General features: G+C 40.7%; 1 protein-coding gene across 1 annotated transcript in view; it reads left to right on the top strand.

Moving 5' to 3' along the window:
* The first annotated feature begins 1,308 nt into the window (after positions 1–1,308).
* LOC110988056 (uncharacterized) overlaps positions 1,309–17,931 on the top strand; it is a 74,268-nt gene continuing 57,645 nt past the window's right edge. Inside the window, exons 1-2 of the mRNA XM_022251276.2 lie at positions 1,309–1,657; positions 13,184–13,317. Coding sequence (XP_022106968.1) covers positions 1,536–1,657; positions 13,184–13,317 — 256 coding nt within the window. The 5' untranslated portion in view covers positions 1,309–1,535. The remainder of the gene's footprint in view (positions 1,658–13,183; positions 13,318–17,931) is intronic.

Raw genomic sequence — 17,931 nt, 5'->3', positions numbered from 1 at the left:
TTTTGTTTGGGCCTTAATAAGTCGGGCAATTTGACGTCGTTGTACGTATAAGTGCAACGCAGTAAAAATCAACTCGTACCGAAACGTACTCGTCCCCAGGTGTGTGCGCATATACGTGTATGCCATGCTCCAAATTCACCAGTCTTCCAGACAGTATCACCGAGGACCTGAGGTGAATTTGACAAAAGTGTGAAAATTTAGCAATTAAGAAAGGTGAAAAATACGGAAAACGACGAAAACGGGTCCCAATGAAAAAACGAATTGAAGTAATAAAAAAAAAAGGTTTTCTGCCTAGAAGTGATAAACCTTTTTGATCAGAAGAGTTACTAGTCTTCCTAGTGGCATCAAAGTTATTGGAAGGTAAACCCGGCAAAATTGTGAAAATTAGACATAAAGTTGGCTAAAACCCCATAATTTTAATACTTATCCTTTGTCGTAATATTGTCGGACGTTTTCTACTCTTTGATTAGTTTCTTTCTAAGCAGAAGCTATTATATATCACCTTTGATAGATTCTTGGCAATTTATTCGTACACGAGGTGTTCAAGGGAAATGGCAGGACAAATTCCTCACCGATATGCGTCCTCTGCTAGAATATCAGTTTTCAGGCCGATGACCATATAATGCGCGATTTCACAAACTGAATCACGCACAGTTTATGGGCACCAAAAAGAATGTGTGCGCGCGCTATCGTTTCTCAGCTTCTACTATTTTGTACATGTACATGTAACTAGCGGTGCCGCGCTTCGGGATTTTTCCAGTAAGACAGACCATCATAGTCAGCAGGGATGCATAGAAATAGAAACTGATCGTTTCCACTGAGTTCGGGGTAAGATTTTTTTCTCAAAAAGCCCCAACTATTGCAGGCCTATTTTGGATAAAGGCGGGAGGCTACATTCAGAATTGAGTGCTTGGTTTTACCGCTATTATGGGGGTATCTTCGGGGAAAGGCGAATAAAAAAATTTTCGTGGCTAACCCCCTGAAATTGAAACAAAAAGTGATCTTCTGGCCATAATCTTGAATTTACAGTGAAAAAACCTCCAATTCACGAGAGTCAACAGGCGGCGCTATTTCGGTCTGAGTTTGCACTGTTTTCTATGGGCGCGTGTCAAGCTAAGCAATGAGTGCAACCGTTGGATATTAGCATTGGTCTCCCTTATATAATGGTCTTAGGCTGCATCCGAATCGCTTGTCTAGCGCTAGGTCCTCGTTCCATTGGAAATGTGTGGAGACATATACACCTCGCCGTAGCTTGTTCTGCGAGCCTCGCTTTGAGTGCGTGACCTTTGAACCATGCGCGCGTGTCATGTCATGCATGTCATATGCATTGTGCATGTGATGTGCAGGTGACCGTCGACGAGTCTGGACCGTGGACTTGAAGATTTACCGCCGAATAGTAGTCTAACACAGCAGATTTGTGATTCTTATTTTGTATCATTTTCTCTTGGCCTGTCGTTAGAAGGATAGCCATAACACCTAAGACCCAGCGTATATAGGGCTTAAGTTTACATGTTTAGAGCTTGCGTGTAACCAAGATGACTGGTTTAACAAGAGTCATTCAGGCAACCAATATTTCGCCAGTTGCAACCGTCCAACAGCTTCAAACGTTGTTTGGTTTTCTTGGAAAGCTAGAAGATATTCGACTCTTCCCGAAGGAGTAAGTTGGCTATATCATAAGTATTCTACGGAACAGCTATAGTAGTAGTATAGAATACAGGGCCATTCAGTTTGGACTTGGATTTTTTCGACCGTCTCCATTTATTTTGTATTGCTTTGTCATGTTATCAAAAAGAACTCTTTCGACATTGTAGACTCGATTTGGACTTTTTTTTGCCTTGTTCCCAGAGTCACTCTGATCAGATACGACATTGCAGCCAGTGGTTCGAGGCAGTATATTTGCACGTGGCCCTGCATTCTGTAGTTACTCCGCCATATTTTTGGGGGATTTGTCAGATTTGTGGTCATGGTTACGGGTGGCAGACACTTTGCTCTGTTTCCACTTCGCCCTATGCTACAACACCCCTACAACATCGATCCATCCCTACTTATTTTGCCCTCGCCCCCACTGTGCCTCATTCCCACATCGTCCCACCGGCTGCTACTTCACCCCATTCCCACTTCGCCCGATCTCCACTTACCATGCTTTGTCCTAGGGCCTGCTTCAAGAACTCAAGGGAATAGTTCCATATGTATATGGAACTATACGAGTATACGAGTTCCATAATTATTCCCTCAGGTTGTCCGCGGTTCCTTAAAAAGTCTTAAATTCAATTTTTTAAATTAAAAGCCTTTAAAAGCATCAAACGGTCTTAAGTTTGATTCTCAAAGGTCTTAAAAAAATTCCTTAAGCAAGTGGTTTCCTCACCACGCTCAAATCCTCAAGAAAATGATCTCAAGATGTGAAAAGATTTTGTAATTGGATCTCGAATTTTGCTGTAGTGTATCGTGTAACGTAAGCCTAGGCCTACTGCCATGTGTACGCTGAGCTAAATTCCTCGGTTCATGCGTACTACGTACCGTATGTATCCCTCGTGGATGTGGCTCATTGGTGATATTGCACATGCATATTAGGAGAGACTTATATGTGAGGGAAACTTTCCATTACCAACAAACAGTCATGATTTTTACACGAGTCGGATTTTCATGTCACACTGTCTGTCTGAAAACAGGCCTTAACTCAAATCTCTATATAAGAGTCAGAGAACCAGACGAGACAAGGCGGCTTGCACTATCACCGATATGCGCAATCCTGCAATGCTTTTGGGCAGTCTGTACATCGGCGCAGAATAAGTGGATAGAGGGCGCTACCTTCACTACTGGTAGGGGTGCCTTACATCGCCACATCCACTGGCCACATCGCTGAGATAGCGTGAAGATTGTGCAATCGCGCAGATTGACTGTTTGGGCTCAGCTTTTATATCGTGAATGCGCAGTACGTACAAACCGCGTGCGTGTCAGCTTATTTTCCTGAGATTTCTGCTGTAGTCGAGTCACCGCCATGGGCAAGTGCAAATTTTATGAAAAATGGCAAAGTGACAGTAGGTCTGCCAACTGGTTGAAACCAGTAGTTGGAAACACCTACATGTATGAGGCCCACTGCATGGTTTGCAAGAAAAACTTCAAATTATGAACAATGGGGAAATTAGCGGTGGAGTCACATACATGTATGCAATGTGAAAAACACGTAACGGCAATAAGGAAACAACAGTAGACGGCTCCCATCTCTCAATATTGCTCCGTCATGTCGGTAGGCCCTCCAAAAGAAAAAAATGAACATGATGGAAGTGTGGCACTGGCACCCAGTGGAACCAGCCATGCCAGCACGTCGCCTTCTACAGTAAGTGACCTCTGGGGAATGCTTGGTTCATCGCCCCCTCTTCGGGCAGAAGTACTGTGGTGTTTGTATACTGCCACAAAGCATCAGTCATATAATGCCTATGAAGGTATTGGAAAAGAGTTTTGTGCAATGTTCCCTGACTCTGACATAGTGAAAAACTTCACATGCGGTAAGGATAAAACATTGTGTATACTCCGCTTTGGCTTAGCATGGCAGTTCAAGCAAGAGCTGATAGCTCGCATCAACAGAGCCAAGACATTTGTTTTTACGTTTGATGAAAGTTTGAATCATGCGACAAAGAACAAGCAGCCGGACCTTCACGTTCATTTCTGGAACTGGAACCTTGTCAAGTTCAGGTACCTGGGGTCACAGTTTATGGGGCATTCCACAGCTGAAGACCTACTGAAACATATCAAAGTAAGTACATGTACATTGTTAACAGTAGTGCTAATGTTAGGCATAACGCTACGAGAGGAAAATGTGGAGGTGTGAAAAAAAATTCGAATAATTCAGACTTGTGAATTTATTGTTGAGATTGGGTAGAACAGTTGTTGCCAAACCGAACACTTTTATAGGAAAGTAGAATAAAAAAAATGATATCTATTAATGAATTGGTACAGGCCTACATGTAGGTCTAGCTAGAAATATCTAGCGTTATGGCTCAGACATGGGGAGGGTCACCCTTTTTTGGCACAAGTTTTAATGCAAGTTTTTAACTTCAGTTACATGTATGAATGGGATTCACCCATATCTCTACCCCCTTTTTTTGGGGGGGGCTGTGAGGGCATTGTTCAGTTGCATGTGTGATATCTTGATTGACATCACGACATGGCTGTGTCTGAACCCAAAGTCTAGGGCGAGAATTAGGTGTTCATACATTACGAATACTGTGCATGGGTACATGTATCTGCTAATATGATGGTCTTTATTCAGGATAGGGTTTTTCTTGGCGGGGTTTTCACTCATCCTGTGATCATTAATTTACACCTTGATTATTTGATCAAGTATTGGCAAGAGTTCCATACAGGGGATGCCACTCATTTTCTTCTATAGTGACCAGCATTTAGTTAACCCTAACCCCCTTGGGCGTATGCAGTTTAGCAAGGTTAGGGTTAATTTAGTGAGTGAGAAAATAGGCATTATTAAAACAGTCTCATAGGGTTTGTACACAGGTTGTCAAGTGACATCCCTGTATGGAACTCTTTCCCTTTATTCGTTAGTTAGTTACTACCAAAGTACAAACCTGTTATACAATTTTGTTTGTCATCCCCAGGAATGTGTAGACAAACGAGACATGTAGAACCTCCTGTCAGTCTCCATGGATGGACTGAATGTGAATTGGAAGTTATACGGCCGTCTCGAGCACAAGCAAGCAGATCAGTATGGTACTCAGCTAGTTGATGTGGGGAGCTGTGGCCTTCACACCCTCCATAAGTCAGTCTCCATGGATGGACTGAATGTGAATTGGAAGTTATACGGCCGTCTCGAGCACGAGCAAGCAGATCAGTATGGTACTCAGCTAGTTGATGTGGGGAGCTGTGGCCTTCACACCCTCCATAATGCTTTCAAGTCTGGTTTCTCCATGTGGCATCTGGATAAACAACTGAGGGCAATGCACTACCTCTTCCACAATGTGCCAGCAAGGAGAGAGGATTTCACTACTGTCACCAAGTCATCTCTCTTTCCACTACCATTCTGTGGCCACAGGTGGATTGAAAACCTTCCTGTAGCACAGCGAGCTATAGATGTTTGGCCAGCACTTCTCAAGTATGTGGATGCTTCCAAAGTGCTTCCAAATCCTGGAACAGTGTCACTTGAGACAATCGAAACAGCCCAGAAAGACCACTTCATCTTGGCAAAACTGCACTTCTTCATGGCTGTGTCAAGGACTTTCGACCCGTTTCTGACAAAGTACCAAACTGATGAACCACTGATGCCATTCCTTGGCAATGATTTGGCTGAAGGTAAGATGAAATGTCTGTAGCATCAAATCGTCCATGACCCAACCGATCTTAAATATAATGTATTTTTATTTAAGACTAGCGAAGCATATTTTTATTCTCAATATTATGACAATTTGATTTCAGCAGTGACAGCTGCTATGTACATGTATTTACCACTCTGAATACTATTCTGAATACACTTCTACCACTGACTACTGATATAATTCTTGTGAATATGGCACAATGTACACTAAATAACATGAATGCAACAAGGAGGTTTGCATATTATTTTCAGACTCTGTTGAGACGGTTTTTCAAAGAGCTGCTGAAGAACGTCTCTAGCCTGCAACTGATCAAACTGGATGTTGCAGACGAGAAGAAGTGGGTTCATCCAAATGATGCCGACATAGGCTTGGGAGCTGAGACTGTCATCAAGGAAGTGCAATAATTTTCAAAATCTTTTGCCAAGAGTACGGTTGGATCATGCATTTATTTTTACTTATGCCATTCATTACTGATCTTGGACATTCTTTTCAGGAACTCCAGTGCAAACCGAACAGTGTAAGCGATCTGTCTATCCTGGTGTTTAGGAAGGAGTGCATGAAGGGTATTTGTAATATCATCAAGAAAGTACAGGAGAAGAGCCCCATGAAGTATTCCACTGTTGTACAGATGGCATGCTCGAACCCAAATGACATGTACATGTACAAGGAGCCAGAGTTGTGCACCAAAAGGATGAAATACCAAGTACAAAGATTTCTTCAGGACAAACACTTGGCAAGAGGGGTTTCAGTTGGTAAGAAGTAGCCCAGTTAACATTGAAATAAAAAATGATAGGCCTCTTTAAATAGAGATGTAATAATTGATGATCCAAATACATTCAATCCATTTTATTACAGGGGACGTGATACTTCAACAATTCGAGAAGTTGCTTTCACTTGAGAGTAGGACTGAGCACTTCCAGTCATTCCAGCCCCCAAACAAGAGACTGGATGAGTTCCTGCATGAAGTTGTCAGTCAACCGCACCCTGAGCTGTGGGCGTAAACCCTAACACTCCTCAGTCCTCCAACAGGTGAAGGATTGAGGAGTGTTAGGGTTATGTATGAAGCTCCTGCTTCTGTCTCATGGACAAGCAACTGTTGAGCGGGGCTTCTCCATCAATAAGGAAGTGGAGACATTTAATACGCAGGAGGAAACTGTTGAAGCCCAGAGATTGGTCTGTGACCATGTCAGAATATGTGGCGGGGTTCTCAAGGTCCCTCTGACAAAGGAACTCCTTTGTGCTGCAGTTTCAGCTAGATCAAGGTACAGGGATTACCTAGACAGTGAGAGGAAGAAGAAAGGAAATGCTGTGCAAGTGCAGAAAGGAAAGCAGGTGAAGGTGACTTACAGGAAATGAAGAAGAGAAAGCAGATTCTTGTTGAAGTGTGAACCAGCAAAAAGCTTGCTGAACTGGCGGAGGGCAAATATGTAAGTCTAATGGCTCAGTTGATCACAAAATCCAACACATTAAGGATCAGATGTAAGGACAAATCCAAAGAGTTGAAACAAATCGAGTTGAAACAAATGGACAGAAAAGCAAATGGAATCAGGTGTAGGCCTATGCCTTGAAATGTGCAGTTTTACCAGTGGATGTGACATAGCAAAATGGCCCTATTTTTGTGAAGGAGAAAGGGAGGTGTTAAAGATGTGGAAGGATTTCAGGGTAAGAACAGTGGCAGATTCAGCTTTATATCGTAACTTTCTCTTAAGGGACTGTCAGTTAAAGACCACTTTCATTCTCAAGAAAATAACGTGTGAATGCATGTATTATTATTAAACATGGAATGATTCCATATGAACCAAAAGAAGTCTGTCGTTTACTTTTGTCTGCCAAACATATTTAAAGTTCATAAACTTCATTCGTCATATGCTTTATGCAAATAAAATTGGTCTTAAATTGCCACTAAGGGAGGCATTAAAAGGTCGTAAAAAGCCTTAGATTTAACTATCCTAAAGCTGCAGATACCCTGTCCCTACAGTGACCATTTGCTGTCAGAAAACAAAATCTTGTCCAGAAAAGTTCAATTTTGGAGAGAAAATACCAAGTCGTTTACTGAGAAAACACTTAGAATTTTCAGACCAGTCTCATAGGTTTTATTCTTTATGTTGAGTGGCGTTTGTATATGGAACTCTTTCCCAACTTTTAAGTACTACTCCGTCATGCCCTGACTCTGAGCCAATGTAATTTACATGGAGTCGTAATGCGATGGTTTTTTTTTATCATACTTGAGAGTGAATGATCTGGCCCATATCCACTGGTGGAACAAAGCTGTTCAATCAAGTTTTCCCTTGACAGCAAACTTGAGTAACCTAGCTCTTAAATTATCCCCAGAACTGTGGGGTCCAAAGTCCACCCCACTCCCATGAACCCCACAGAAAACAAGCCGTTTTCACCATTAGGACTGAGTCAATCAAATAATTCACTATTCAAATATTCGACTTTCAATATGACTGAATATCCGAATGTTCAGTCGCACCGACCGGCAGATTGTTGATGAACAAACCATGTACAAAATCAGTTGCAATAACACACACAATTGTATATTATGATCAATATAATAGCTTCTCACATCTATGAGTATCTCCAACCACCATGTAGCAAGATAAAAGAAATGAACAAGACTTCTTGCCCTGTTGAAAATCATTGTAAGATTTCTGATACTTTTCATTTGAATCTGCTTGAAACAAGCCTCCATAGAGCAATTTTTCTCATTTAAAACAAAAGAAAATTGCCCCTGTCATGATTTTTGCATTCAAATATTCAAATTCGACAAATAATAGTACAAAGCATGAACAGGGATTTTGTGATGGCTGTAGAAAATAGAAAAGAAAATGCTGCTCCATTCCCCCCCAAGAGGTTTATGTACGCTGGCTTACATACAGGGGGTCAAAACCATACCGATTTTCAATAAAAGATGCAAATATTTCCCAAGCAGCATCCCAGAATCACGCATTTCACATGTATACTTGTGAAGATAAGCCACGACCAAATGGTTGATAACAGCTCCGATTGATACATGTACACAACATATGGAAAGTGGCAGAATGAACATCGAGCACGGAATTTTCAAGCACTACATGTGACAGCATTTTTGGCGTTCTCGAATGTCATGTAATTTTTGTCAAAATTCTTTAATGTCATCAAAATTCTGTCAAATATGACGTTCGCAACAAACATGTTGCACTCATTATACATTTTTGATGCAGCCAAACTTAAAAGATTATTTTCAGTGGTTGAAAGGTATAAGACCTGGTAGATATGCTGGTATAGTGAGAGTGATTATAAACGGTAAGAGAATGAAGAGAGCCAAAGTTTTCTCATCATTTTCGGTCAATTTTGTGCTCTTTTTTTCATGGCTTATATTTTTTAAAAGTTATATCTTGGGTGCTTTAAAATACATCAGTTGAAAAATATATTGAATTCTCCTTGTTGAGAGAAGTTTTGAAATCAAGTCCTCTAGTGCTAGGTTGCAAACTCTTCAGCGAAAAACGTTGAATGAATTCAAGCCCATTTAATTTGCACTGGTAACCAACCAAATGTCCACCAAATGTACACAGTATGCCTAATTATCCCCAAATACATGTAATCATTTTTATAAATTTATCTGAAGGTGATAATTTGTATTTTACATGATCTACATTAAGTCACTCTTAAAAATGATCTAAGTCACTTCTGAAAAATGACACACGAAGTTGCATTTTGGTCCATTTTATGAAGAACATGCCATGTGTACAGGTACAGTATTTGTGGAGACAAGCCACAACTGAATGGTCGACCAAGTGCCATTCCAACCAGTCAGTCCAGTCGCGGCTAAGAATTACGCACACATACATGTATGGAAAGTGGCAGCAGCCAATTTCCGTATCTTGTATATCGATGGCAGCCATAGTCAACCATTTGGTCGTGGCTTGTCTTGACAAGTACACTTGTGAACCACATGACTCTTGTACGCTGATCGGGAAATTTTTGCACCTTTTTTGAAAATCGGTGTGGTGTTGGCCTGTTTTTCTTGGTACAAAGGTATACATGTAGCTACCATACATAGAACTCTTGGGCATGTTGAAAGGAGCAGCAAGTCTGTGGGTACACAACCATCACAAAATCCGTGTTCATGCCCTGTTAAACGTTATATAGAGCCTATGGTGAAAAAGGCTTGTTTTCTGTGGGATTTGTAGGAGCTGGGCGGACATTGGACCCCACAGTTCTGGGGGTAGTTCTTAACCCATTGACGATGGGAATTTCTTTCCGAAAGCCGACTCCAAGAATTCCAGCCTCGCTTGGCCACGAAGGCCACCTGCCAAACCGTAAATTCTTGGTTTGTGGCCCTGCGTGCTCTGCCAGCTTTGAATTACACAGCGAAAAGGCTGATGGTTCGGTGGCATGCGGCTCTACTCATTCCCGTTGCCTCTTTTCAAAGTGGGGACTATTGTGAAGCTGGTGATTATGATGCAAATTCGGTTGTTTCATTTCTGGGCTACACACGAAGGCCAATCACCATATACAAGAGCCAGGGTCTGCCATCTTTCACCGTGTTTGCTTGAGCGTGGGCCGAAAATAATAGCTGAAAAGCAGGCTGAGGATCTCAATGTTTATGGCAGCTCTAGCCTCGTCCTGGTGCGAAGGGGTTAAAAGGGGTAGAACGGGGACTTCAGAGCATGAGACCGAGTATTTTTTGACAAAATGAGACTTTCACATACCAATCTCTCCCTTCTACATGACAATGATCATTCCATTCATGCCGTTTGTGTTAATTAGATCGCCCATGTGTCTGGCCCACCAATAGCAAAGCTTGCTCTGCATCTTGGATTGACCATTTTTGGTGGGGGGGGGATAGTATCTTGTCATCACGTGACTGCCATCGAATTGTGTGATGCGCGACATGCGCTGTGCTGTGCTGTGTAGCTGTGACAGATTACAAGATCTTGGGTTAAGAGTTCTTGTGCTTTACATTTTCTGGTAAACCCTATACACTGCCTTTAATACAGAGAGGGAGAAATTCAGCAATGTTCCTGAACTTATAGAGTAAGGTTTTAGTGAAAATAGTTTTTGGTTTTCATTGAAATTTGGTTATCCCATATAGGCCAATTTTTGATTTCGGGTTGCCTTGCCTGTGATGTATTTATCATGTTTATGGGTGTCATATTTCTCTGTTGTTCAAACTGTTCAGACACCAGAATTAATAAACTGCTAGAAACGAAGCAGAGATCTTGTGGGTTTTTTTTTTATTATGAGAGGGTTGTGTATATCACACTAACAGTATAGGCGCTCATCACAACTCCTGGAGGGGGGCATGTGGCCTAGTGGTTAAGGTTTGTAGCTTCTGATCACGGGGTTGGGGGTTTGAATCCAGCTGGTGGCAGTATGTTGTGGTAGTAATCTTGGGCAATTCACATTACCCCTATGTGCCTCTCTCTATCCAGGAGTACATGTACATGTAAATGGGTACCTGTGAGGGCAGACACTGTTATGTTTAGCTTTTTGCGCCACAATGGCAGCATCAGGCTGGTATATTCCCCACGGAACTGAGATGGTTTCTTGATGCACATTATGATTCCTTGCACTAATTCAATGGCGTTGATTTACCCTGGTTTATTTTTACCTGCATGGTCGATCCCGGCAAATTCGTTCTCAATTATCCTCACGGGCTGCAAATTCAATAATTGATCATGTGCCTCTAACGACGAGGTAAGGACGGCAAGCCACTTGCATATCACATCACGACTCGACAGTGCAGTACATATATATGTATGTGATATAGTTACGGTACAGAAGACATACCGGTATATGCCTTGTATCCATTTATCTTGATGTTTTCGTGAAACTGATAAAAAAAACAAACCCAAACCCTTCAAAAACCGCTGCAGGACCTCGTGCATGCGGAATCGGGGCACACGCACTGCATCTACACCTACCGCGACATCCTGACCGCTACTGCATGCCCATTCATGGACAGTCCAATTGCTGACTTTTCCCAATAACCATGTGACCGCAGAAAGTGATATGTCAACAGAAAACCCAAGTGAAAATAGACCCGAACACAATCGGCGAAAAGATGAGATTTGCTACACGAAGATACATGTACAATTTATTTTAAGCGGTTGATTTTATTTATCGGTAGAAAGAAACCTTTGGGTTACAAAAGACTACATGTAGTATCTCAATGTTGACTACACCACGAGAATAAATAAAAACTGCAAAAATAATAACTACCCTGTCGCCACACAAAGCCACGCAGGCGCGGCTCATTGTGGTGAGCACTTGGTCGCGGTTGTGCTGCGTTTACGGCCCATGTCCCAGTGCGTGTCTGCACTCTGTGTGATCGCTAAACTACTGGTGTCCAGGATGGAAGGCCAATTGTGGTGGCCTTGTGATGCTGGTTTATATGCGTTGATTTCAAAGAATCTGATTTTCCAAGAGCGCTGTAATCGGAATCATTTTACATACTTTATATGGTTCTTGGGGCCGAAAATCGTGAGCATTATATCCTGAAAAGCATGGGAAACAGGAGCGCTATAATTATAACCACACAAATATGTACACAGTGAATGGGGTGCAGTTGGGGAAATGAAAATAGAGCGTTGTCAGTAAGAGTGTTATATCAGGAGCACTTCTCGTAGAACATGAATCTACTGTATGAACTCTATTTATTCCCAACATTTCTCCAGAAGAAAGCGTTCATTAAGGGCAGTGACTTAGGGCACACAAACATATATGTAATACAGGTAACTGCTTTGAGCATTAGATTTGTTGTGAGATCATACATGTACCGGTACCAAGCATTAATAAATTTATAAATATTAAATTTCCTATACCTACACTGTAAGTATTCAAAATTTTAAGGATGCAGATTACCAGCGAAAAATTGCGGCTGCAATCATACCGGTAGGGTACAAAGGGGTGCCGTACATGTAGTTGTGATACAGATGATGTGTAGCAATTGCTCTGGCTATGGACATACTGTACATGCCAAAAAGTAAATTGGCCACGTTATGGCCAGGGCTTGTCCTTCCTCTATGGTTTGATACACCCTATTACCCATGCAATGTTTGCATCTCCAAAACATCAGATCTCTAAGACTTGGTATGGCTTTGGCTAAGATTGGCCAGCAACATGTTGACCATTACTGGAAATTTCATCATAACGAGTAATCATAAAATCTCACAAAATTTTACAAATAACGTAATAAAATTATTCAAATAAATACAAAATCTCATAAACAACTTTTCAACGAGGGCAATGACTGCACGTGATCATTTTGGTCTAACACAAGCAACTACACAACCTTTAAATTTTCTGTTATTTTGTGATCATACTAAGCACCAATGAAGACATTAATATTCAATTACCTATACTTACGTGTACAACACCGTGGTGTTGTGATTCAGTTTCAACAAGAGCAATAATGCTTGATTGGTGATTTTTTTTTCCAATCAGTGCCCCAACTAGCTGATGCAGCTTTACAATTAGAAGTGGTATAATAACACTGTATAAGGGCACAAACTGCACGTCTGATACTGTAAACTACCCACAAGTCAATTTTGATCTGTCCATTTTTTTTAAGAGCATACAGTTTACTGTGGATTCTTCAAAAAGAATGTACAGTACATTAAAAAAGAGTACATGTACTTTAACTGAACATTATGAAGGGTGCTCAAGTACTATGCGTGTATGTCTCTCATGTGATTCTGCAAAAGCCTTCCCTAGAATCATGTGAGACAGCAGAAGTACAATTACATGTATGTATACATGCATTAATCGGAAGAATTCTACATGTATTTTAGTTGAATATGGAAGTGTACATAAAAACTTCAGGGATCTAGCCACTATTCCAATTTAATTACAAATTATCTAATTTTTAGGGACTCGGTACTACCTGTGACATCTCGAGTTTGCTTCGTTGTGTATGAGGATCCAGCCAGTGTTGGAGTGGCCCAGCATCTTACTAACACAGTTTTCATTGACAGAGCCCTTGTAGTAGTTCCAGTACCTGATGGTAAGTTGTATTTTGTTATTTCTGTACCCTATTGACAGAGACTTGTAGAATTAAAAATTTCTCAGGTGCAGTATCATAGACAAAATCAAGACTAAGTTTTTGGTGTTTTGCCACAGCTTAAAATATTTTATAATGCACCCAGAGATGCCAACTTGTATGATTTAGGTGTAATTTTTACGATTTGTTTAGTCCATTTACGACTGTACGATCTAGACTAAGATCTTTACGATTTCCAACTTGATGGAAAAAACCGTACAATTGTGCGTAAACTCTACATACATGTACATGTACATGTAAGCTGGCTAGCACGGAATTGGCCTCGTAATGCCCACTTCAGAAATGTGTCGCTGGCATCCTACAGTTCTTGTATACAAGCTGCATCAGTAGCAGTAGAAACCAGCATGGTTGAATCATCTGTTCACCCCAATTAATGCTATGATGAACTGGGAGTGAATAGGCACGGTCGTACTTCATATGCAATGCGATTGTGTACCTCCATGCATTGTACATATACGTGTGTAGAACATCATGATCGCGCTAAAGTTGACTGGAGTGGAGGATTGTCGAGGATTTGATTCTTGGATATTTGGTTATCAACTGGACTTGTTTTGCACTGTGGCAACAAGTGAGCAGAAGTTCAGGGACGAATACACCACAAAAATGGACCTTTATTGCATAATCTTGTGGAGAAACTAATGTGTTTTACAACGCATGTACATGTAACTGTGAGATGATTAATATTGTCCATGCTGGATCTTACGACACAGAGAAGCACATTAGGTGTAGTTAGGCCAAGAAAAAATAGCTCTGCTTCCAATTAAATAGGATCGGCAGGTAAAGATTTTTTTGACAATTTTTGTGCTGATTGAATGGGACGAAAGTTGCCAAAAAATTGCCACAAAAGTGTTTACAATAAAAACAAAAATTACTGTGGAAATATAATCAACAATAAATTACAATTCACACTTACATGTATGCAATGCTAGTCAGGTAATTATACAAGTGTTTTGACATGAAAAGAAATTGTTGACAGGTGTTTGTTTTGAAAGAAAAGACAACAGGATTTTAAAAAACTTTTTAAATTTTTTGTAATAATTTGCTGATGAAAATTTTTAGGGTGGCGCCGAAAATTAGGTCAGTCAGGAAACCGGAACTGGAAGTGCAATAGGATTACACTTTTTCATTTTGAATAGTTGGCATCTCTGTGCACCAATATTTCTAGGTACTAAATTGATTTGTGCAAGTTGGCATTATGGACATTGGCTAACAGGCTTCAAGATTGAAGATGTATACAGGGTAATATCAATATCATCCAAAGAGGCTTTTTTACCAATTATATGAAAGGTGTCATTTAAACAGGACAAAACTCGCGTGGTCAATTCAAGGTATAGCTATAAAATGTATACATTTCAATGGCACAAATTGAACATTGACAAAACCCTTGAATCACGGTTCAGCAGCTGCATTACAGAGGTTGCTTTGAGTTTGATTTTCTGTTGCTGAGTCGCAAGTCATACACATACAGACAGAGTAAATGTCTGCACGAAGCACTATATTATCATATATGTAACTACAAACACGTTGCACGGTCATCATGTCATTATGCACTGGTGCATGATGATCGTGGTAACGAGAAGAAAAACCCCTGATGATCGGGGAACAGTACCTTGTTGCACGCAACTTGGCATTTTCTAGTCAGGTTGTTTACTTTACAAGGACTCCGAGCATGCTTTGTACAAACATTACGCGGTGTAGTACCCTGAAGACATCATGCATTCTTTCAGCTTTTCGATGAGTGCATACATGTACATTGATTGTTTGATGTACAGTACGTAGTACATGTACTGGTGGCTGGTCATGATCTGTAGGTTTTCATAGCAGTACTGTCACATACCCGACAATCGGTTGCCTAAAATTGTGACACATTGTATACATGTAGGCCTATTTTGTTAGAATTTTAAGATCTGTGTCATTTTTTGACTTTCCATAGTGAAATATGTCTACAATACAGTAATTTCTATACGTATTCGAATTTGTATTGAACGGGATAGAATATGGCTCACTGCAATGTTCAATTTTCATCGGCATGTCGATTTTATGACCATTGGAGCTTAAAGGTGGTGTACACCATTGGTAAAATCCTGAAAATCGTATAATCCTGAAATATCTTACTTGAAAGAAAGTACCGGTACACAACAGTCTCAATCAGTCTGTAAAACATTTCCACCCAGAATGCTGTAGTTTTTGAGGAAAACAAAATTTTTGTTCTCTTCTATTGCGAGGGTTGGCCAATCATCATAATAGAGTCAGTTTCACTTCGCACATCACATCCTTTAAGAGGCACCAAATTTCTTATATACAGCGTTTGCAGATGTTGTGGGAGTCTCCATTAACCCTAGGGGGAGGATTTGGGACTGTTAGGGTTTAATAGTGAGCGGATAAACCTAAAAGCACCTAAAAATGTAAGGACATTCTTTCACTAAAAACACTGTGAACTGAAATTATAGAAACTTGAGTGTTAAGCGCAAAGTAGAAAATAAATTGGATCGGTGTGAAGTTGAATTTTATTTAGGGAAAGTTTTTTTTACCGGAAAGCTTTGCAAATTCAAAATCATCCCTAAATAATAATGGTATGATCCATGTGACGGCTGTTTTCAAGCACGATGATTTTCATCAACAAAAAGCCCGGTTTCCACACCTTAATCCTCCCTTGTTTTTAGACATCATTCATTTTTACTTAAAATTATTAGTGACTGATTAAAATCAGTCAGTAAAATCAGTTGATATAGAAAACTCTGCACGAGAACGATGAGGCAACTTCAGCTGACCTTTTTCAAATATTTAAAACCGAAACTGGGGTCACAGTTTCCCAGCGTACCATCCGCCGTACTAGAAGGAGTCTGGGCTGGGTAAAGACCAACGCAAAATACTGCCAAGTGTTTGAAAACTTACTGGACTTCTGTGAAGATGCCATGATTCAGTATTGAATAAATGTGTCTGGATTGTACTTTTTGCTAACAACAATGGCAGCCTCACACCAAATCTCCCTCTTTCAATGTTGTGTTGTTTTTCCCAATCCCATTATTTCTTGACAAATTTATGACATAGTTCTCCAAAAATGTCCCGTAAAGAAATCTTATATAAAGAAGGCCAACTATCATAGTCTTTCAAAATATTCTTTCGTTGAACAGGGTTAACAAATGAATCGTAAGACGAACGACCTTTTGAAAAACATAAAATCTCTCTTTTTCTGGTACGCAAGCTTAGGCTGTTTTCCAATACTCAACTTCGTCTCCGTTGCAGGCTTTGTCCCTGAAACCAATCCCCGAAGCAATTACATTAAATTGGAATACCGTACTTTTTTAGTTCTCTGCATTTTATTTGATGTTTTGTGGCATTATTAGACTAATTAGTGCACTTACAACTTCAAAGTCAGGTAGTAAAAACAGTTGAAGCCTGAGATGGAGCCGAAGTTGAGTATTGGAAAACAGCCTAAGTTCAAGTGTGACGACAGCAGCGCATGAAAGAGTAAACCTTAAGCCTAAACTTTCTCATGTCCTTGACATGACAATAACCGGTAGTGTCCTTGCTAAGTTTGCCACGCAGCTGTTCTGTTTGTTTTTACCAATTGAATGACCAGTGAAATAATAAACAACATTGATTACACAAGAGTAAGACAAAAACAAACAGACGCACCACACAATTTGTGAGGTGTGAACGGTACTTACGGTACATTTACAAGTCTATTCAGTCTCCCTTGACTGGTTTCCTGCACTTCCAACTCTTGAATAGAGGAGGTGTAACGGCAACCAAGAAAAACGTGACTGTCTTGTTCCTGAGCGCAGGCCGGCGATGCCTGCATGTGGCTGGCTGGCCGCCAAAAGGCTGTGCTGAGGCACGGTGCGGTATACTGCATGTCCAATTGGGTCCAAACATTGCTGAGATCTTGAAAAGGAAGTGATTAAGAGGGATTAATCGGATCGTGCTATGGGAGCTTACCACCAGCGCACGATCATAGTGTATGTCGCGCACGTATTTACTCTGTCCGTTTTTGGGACCCGAATCCGAATTTCTGGTTATGTCTGGTTTTAATTCTACAATCCAGTTCCAAATTTCAAAACCTTTTATTTGAAACCAAAACCAAAATTGAGCAACTAACCTTACTGCAATAATTTTGTCTTTGATCGATGCCAGAAAAAGACGTATTCCACTCGATAGTACAAAACCACAGCAGACTAGCTGCTTGTAAACACAAACATGCTGCTATCATCACACAACAATCCAATTCAGCCAATGGGCACCTTTGATCTGTAGTGTGCACTGACTGACTTGGAATACCTCCCGAGGGCCGAATCCCCTATCACACAGCCAGTGTGTCCCAAATTCTGAATTATCCAAAGTCACAACCTCACTTATGGGACTTTCAGAAACTGCCATTTTTAGGGGAGGGGGCGTGTCATGAAGAAATTTTGCGTAAGGAACCACAAGTATGTAGGGGAAGGTCTTGGTCACTTAAGGAGGAAATTGGGTTCATGAGAAAGTCGTAAAAAAGAAATCTCAGGGTCTGGAAGTGGTCTGAGCTGACCACAATATGTGCGTACATATTCTGGACTG

This window comes from Acanthaster planci, linkage group LG12 (genome assembly GCF_054643075.1).
Source record: "Acanthaster planci isolate LZ-2023a linkage group LG12, COTS_SCS, whole genome shotgun sequence".
Taxonomy (NCBI): domain Eukaryota; kingdom Metazoa; phylum Echinodermata; class Asteroidea; order Valvatida; family Acanthasteridae; genus Acanthaster; species Acanthaster planci.
The sequence above is the reverse complement of the archived record's forward strand: the minus strand, read 5'-3'. Positions and strand labels throughout refer to the sequence as shown.